This window comes from Myotis davidii, unplaced genomic scaffold (assembly GCF_000327345.1).
Source record: "Myotis davidii unplaced genomic scaffold, ASM32734v1 scaffold1285, whole genome shotgun sequence".
Lineage (NCBI taxonomy): Eukaryota > Metazoa > Chordata > Mammalia > Chiroptera > Vespertilionidae > Myotis > Myotis davidii.
In genome coordinates, this window is record NW_006296049.1 from 219,451 (window position 1) to 225,774 (window position 6,324).

The 6,324-nt window shown below is 40.6% G+C and overlaps 1 protein-coding gene across 1 annotated transcript in view; it reads right to left on the bottom strand.

Moving 5' to 3' along the window:
* Window positions 1-6,324, bottom strand: part of KIF4A (kinesin family member 4A) — a 168,994-nt gene that overhangs the window by 101,857 nt on the left and 60,813 nt on the right. The window contains exon 10 of the mRNA XM_006770944.2: window positions 2,971-3,032. Within this exon, the coding sequence (XP_006771007.1) occupies window positions 2,971-3,032 (62 nt within the window). The remainder of the gene's footprint in view (window positions 1-2,970; window positions 3,033-6,324) is intronic.

Below are 6,324 nucleotides of genomic sequence, written 5' to 3' on the forward strand. Positions count from 1 at the left end.
GCTCCTTGGCTGGCAGTGGCTCCTCGGGCGGTGGTTGCTCCTCTGGCTGTTGTTGTAGCAGCTGCTCCTCAGTTGGCAGGAGCTCCTGTGGTGGGTGCTGTTCACAGCTGTGGCGGCTCTTCTGGCTGGTGGGGGGAGGCTTCACATACAGCTGCCGGTCCTCAGCAGTTGTGGTGATCAGGAGGCTGCTGTTGCTTGGATCTGCTGCGTTGATTTAAGGGCACATAATATAACACAACAAGGTACCACCATTTAAACTATTTTTAAGTATACAATTCAAAATGTACACTTGAAACCTATGTAATCCTATTAACCAATGTCACCCCAATAAATTTAATTTAAAAAATAAAGTGGCTTTGAAGGGGGGGAGGAGAATATTCACAATGTTGAGCAACCATCACTAGCATCTATCTTTTAAACTTGTTTATCTTGCAAAACTGAAACACTGTATGCACTTACAATAACTGCCCATTTCCTCCTCTCCCCAGCCCCAGGCAAACATCATTCTACTTTCATTTGATTGCTATAAGTACCTCATATGGGGGGAAAATTATATAGTATTTGTCTTTTGTAATTATCTTGTTTCACTTAGCATAATGTTTCCAAGATTCATTCATGGTGTAGCATGTGTCAGAATTTCCTTCCTTTATAAGCCTAAATAATAGTCCATTGTATGAATACACCACATTCATTTATTCATTCATCTGTTGATGGACATTGTGTTGCTTCCCCCTCTTGGCTGTTGGGAGAATGGGAGTGCAGATATCTCTTTGAGACCCTGCTTTCAATTCTTTTAGGTGTATATCCAGAAGTAAAATTGCTAGATCATATGGCATTCTATTTAAATTGTTTGAGGAAACTCCATGCTCTTTTCCTTAGCAGTTATACCATTTTACAACTCCTCCAACAGTGCACAAAAGTTCTAATTTCTCTACATCCTCCTCACATCCTTGACAGCATTGGTTATTTCCTGTTTTGTTTTTATAATAGTCATCCTAATGGGTGTACAGTGATCTCTCATGGTTCTGATTTGCATTTTTCTGCTCTGAGTATATCTTTCTGTATAACTCTGACTTAGAGCATCATAATATTTCACATACCTTTATATCCGAAATATAAACAATTAACCCTTTGTGGTCGTTTGTCTAATCTCAGCCACGAAAGCTTTTTTACCGTTTGGGTCGTATGTCTGCTCTCAGCCACCACAGCAAGGAACCGTACGAATCTTAACTCTATTCATTCATGTATCAGTTCATAATTTCTCTGAAAGCTCTCAAGTGTCTAAATGACCTTGTCACGAACCAAAACATTGCCCCGACAATTCGGAGATATTGAAACTCAATATAAACAAACGCGGTCGTTCCACACTCACCATGCAAAACACCGTGGCGAGTCAGTCGCCTTTTGAGAGTGCAGAAATTGACAAGCTTTGGAGATACTTCGCAGAAATTAATAAATTTTATCCTTCATAATCTTGCATGTTATGTATCACTGCTCTTTCAATGGAAATTAATTCCGATCAGTACGACACCCATGTCCAAATTTAATACAACCACAAAGGGTTAAAGCCAACCAAGATGTAGAGGGGACCCAAAATGGAATACAAAGTGACTGTTGGAAATAACACCTTGCCTGGATAATCTAAGCCTAAAGACAAAAAGAACTATACATAATCTAATTCATACAAGTGTTTCTCACAGGGGTATGGGCTAGCAATCCTGAAACTACTTTATATGTATACTAGAACTGAACAAGTAGTAAATAGATTTCAGATAATCACTGGTGAAGAAAGAAGTTTATAAATAAGGAGAGGAAGGCTAAAATGAACCCTGTAGTGTTGGACTGGAATCAGAGGTATTAGTATAAAATCATGGTTTTTAATATACAGGGTGGGGCAAAAGTAGATTTACAGTTGTTTGTATGGAAAATAATACAATAATAAATAATAATGCAAGAATAACCTCTATTTCATGCACTCACAACTGTAAATCTACTTTTGCCCCACCTTGTTTATACAGGTACATAGATATAAAAACATAGATAGGAGCATATGTGTGTTACTATGCATACAGGTATTTCCTAGCATTACTCACTGAGGGCACCTAGAAGTAGTGACACCCCAGTAACAATGAGCACACCTATATGCCCAGATCTGGTTTATAAACACCATTTTCAATTTAAAAAAATACCATGGCTCCTTGGAGAATTGGTTGATTCCAGACTGGGGTGGCAAAAATACAAGATAGGTGTAGAACATTTTATGGAAATGCTCAAAAAGTTGAGGACATTTTAAAGAACACAAGAGCCACCCTAAGGGAGCTCCTAGTGGACAAAGCATGAACACTTTGAGCAATAAAACAAATAATAAATACCCATGACTATATGCATATAAACAAAAAATCAAATAAATAAATGGGAGAGCAGTGACAGCTCTTTCTCATAGAATTCCAATTAACAAATTTCTGAGGCCAACCCTAGCCAGTTAGGCTCAGTGGATAGAGTGTTGGCCCGCAGACTGAAGGGTCCCAGGTTCAATTCTGGTCAAGGGCACAAAGCTCGGTTGAAGGCTTGATCCCCTGTACCAGTTGGGGTATGTGCAGGAGGCAACCAATCCACGTGTCTCCCTTACATGGATGTGTCTCTTTAACATTGATGTCATTTATCTCTGCCTCTCCCCCTCCCTTCCACTCTCTCTAAAAATCAATGGAAAAATATCCTCAGGTGAGGATTAACTAAGTAACTAAGTAAGTAAGTAAGTAAATAAATTTCTGAGGCCAGAACCTATGTTCTTCTTATTACATCAGGCTTACTCAAAGCTAACTAGCTAAGTCCAAAACAGTCAGCAGGTTTGGTAAGATCCCTACCTTGACATCAGTGCTACTAGAAACTTTAATATATCAGGGGAAAACAACCATCAGGAGAAATAGGCTTTGCTAGAATTTACATTTAGAATTAATATATGACTCTTACTTTATAGATCCAGGCAGGGTACCTCCATGGGCTTGTAGCAACAAGACCTGTAGCTGCTGTACCTGGGAAATGCAAAGGAAAATAGTTACCAAACAAAAGCTATTTATCCCTTTATCAGTGAAATTACTCCAAGAGCAGTCACGTAATTGTATTCAATACATAGGAAATCTAAGACATTATCTTAGGTATTACAGAGAGCATCAGGGTTGATGATTCAATGATAAAAGGACAATCAGCACTGTATGAATAACTAGTATTTAGAAGATAAGCTGTCCCTTTCACCTAAGTCTCTTAATGACTTTTATTGAGCCTCTTTTTTATTATTAAATTTATTGGGGTGATATTGGTCAACATGAACATATAGTATTGAGCCTTGATTTTTTTATTTTTTAAATCAGCTCAAGTTGGTTTGGCTCAGTGGATAGAGCATCGGCCTGCGGACTGAAGAGTCCTGGGTTTGATTCAAGTCAAGGACACATGCTGGGGTTGCGGGCTTGATCCAGGTAGGGGACATGCAGGAGGCAGCCGATCAGTGATTCTCTCTCATCACTGATGTTTCTATCTCTCCCGCTCGCCCATCCCCAATAGGGGTGTGCAGGAGGCAGCTGATCGATGTTTCTCTCTCATTGATTGTTTCTAACCTCTATCCCTCTCCCTTCCTCTCTGTAAAAAATCAATAAAATATATTTAAATTTAAAAAAATAAATAAATAAAAAATCAAACTCAGCCCTGTGCTAAGCAATGTGAAGGGGAATATGAGAATAAACTCTTGTGGTTTATTCTCAATTTTACAATCTAGTTAATGAACACAAGCCTAAGGCCTGAAATAGTAGTAGGAAATAATAAAAGACAGAAGGTGCTAAATCATCAAGTATAGTTAAAGATTCTTGCACGGGAGATGGGTCCATCAGCCCAACCTGCACCCTCTCCAATCTGAAAGCCCTCAGGGGAGCCCTCTCCAATCTGGGAGTTTCTGTCTGTCTTTGCAATCATATGAGCGAATTGTCTGAGACCCCAACCCAGATTGGTTTGTTGCTCAGAGAATAATGGAGGCATTTTTTTTTCTTTGCTTCATTGGTGGAGGCTCTGTCTCTGTCCCATGGCCTCCCACTCTGCCAAGTCCTCCAAGCTGCCAGCTCTTCCTCTCTGCTCTCCGTCTGGCAGCTTGAGGAGCCAAGTTCCCCAAGCGGCTCCACTCTCAGCTGGCTCTCCCGCTCTGCTCTCCGCCCGGTGGCTTGGGAGGAGCGACTGAGGGAGCCACGTCCCCCCAAGCTGCTGGTTCTCCCACTCTGCTCTCTGCCTGGCACCTGTGTATGCAAATTATCCCACCACCTTTGTCAGGTTAATTTGCATACTCACTCTTGATTGGCTGGTGGGTGTTGCAGAGGTACAGTCAATTTGCATGTTTCTATTTTCTTATATAGGGTACTTTAGAGTTCTGGGAAATGACAAGTGAATGGAATCCTAAAACAATCAAAAGGAGGCTTCATAGAGATGTGTAATCATCCTCTCCCCTTCCCTTCTATGATAGAAGAGGAGCTGTTCTGTCTCCTACAACCAGTCTCCTCACTTATGATTTGGATCCCAACTCTTCTTGCCTCCTGATCAATCTTCTTCTATTCGTTATCCCTTCTCTCTTCTTTATCTTTGACTTCTCCCTTTCTAAAAGGGATACTTCCTATTAAGATGAAAACATGTTCAAATCTCACCTATCTTAAAACAATAGCATGCTTCCCTATCCCACTGCCCTTTGCCCTATTTCTCTCCTTCACAAATTTTGAAAGAATAGTTTACACCCATTGCCTTCATTTCCTTTTGCTCTCCTCTCTCACTTGCTCCTCAACCTCAATATTGATTTCTGCTCACAGTATTCCACTGAAGTAATTCTTGTTAAGGTCACCAATGATCTGCATATCACTACATCCCATGGTAATTTTTCAGTCTTCAGTTTACTTGACGATTTGGTAGATAACATACTTTCCTGCTATTCTTCTAGCTGATCTTCTAAGTCTCTTTCCTGGTTCATCTTTGCTTCAACTGTCCTTTAAATGGTAAAGTTCCTCAAAGCCCAGTATCATTCTACTCACTTTATACTCTCTTTTTAAAGTCCCAGCTCTGCCTATGGCTTCAATTACCATCTACAAACTAGTGACTGCCAAAATGTATCCAAAACACAGATCTTTCTGAATTTAAACCCATATATTCAACTATCTACTTAACATTTCACTAAGTTGTCTGCTATCCCCAAACCAGTGAGCTCCTGGTCAGGGAAAACGCAGCTTCACACACCAGAAATATGGGTACTGTACCCTCATCCCTTTAACTAATCCACTGGTCACTTCTTTTTATCACCACTACCACCCTAAATGTAGCCACCATTATCCTCACTTGGATCACTGTAGTTAGTAACTTCTCAGGTGGTCTCCAGGAAGTTACTTTTCCTCCATTACAATCCATTTCCACACAGTGGCCAGACCATCTTTTAAAAATGTAAATTACCAATAATTTTTCACATAGTCCATGGGGCTTTGATCAGGACTCTGCTTTTTCTCTAGTCTGATACTGGAATACTCTTTCCTTGCTATCTCCACTCTAGCCACATTGGCATTCTTTGATTTCTTCAAATGCACTATACTTCTTCCCCATTTAAGACCTTTGTAGACTTGCAATATACCTGGTACTGTTCTCAGTGTTCTACATGTACTAGCTAAACCCCCACAAAAATTCTATGCAGCAGAAATAATAATCATTTCCTTTTTATAGATAGGGAAACTGAAAAACAAAGAACTTGCTCAAGGTACATGGCCAGGATTTGAACCTGGGCAATCTGGCTGCAATGTCACTGCTTTTAACCACTGTACTTTGCTACACATCCTATTTCTACTCCCTGGAATCCTCTTCCTTCTTTTCTGCATAGATAATTCCTACTCAATCCCTTAGACCTCAATTCAAATGTTGCTAACCTCAGGAAGCCTTCTCAGATTAGATATATAACAGAAGATCCTATTCTATACTTTCACAGCACACTATCCCAGTTTATAAGGATATGTTGGTATGATTATCCTACCTAATAAAACACAAAAAGGGTAATTAACCGTACCTCTGCTATGCTTCCCATTGGCTAATGAGGGCGATATGCAAATTAACTGCCAACAAAGATGGCGGCCGGCAGCCACGCAGCTGAAGCGAACATGAGGCTTGGTTGCCCCAGTGATGGAGGAAGCCAAGGTTCCCCGCCTGCTCCAGCCCAGCTCTGAGCTCCGGATGCAACAATGTTGCAATTATAGAAGCTAAACAAACCCCAGATACCAGCTTTCAGCCAGCCAGCCTCGGGAGCTGGAGGAGCAACAAAGC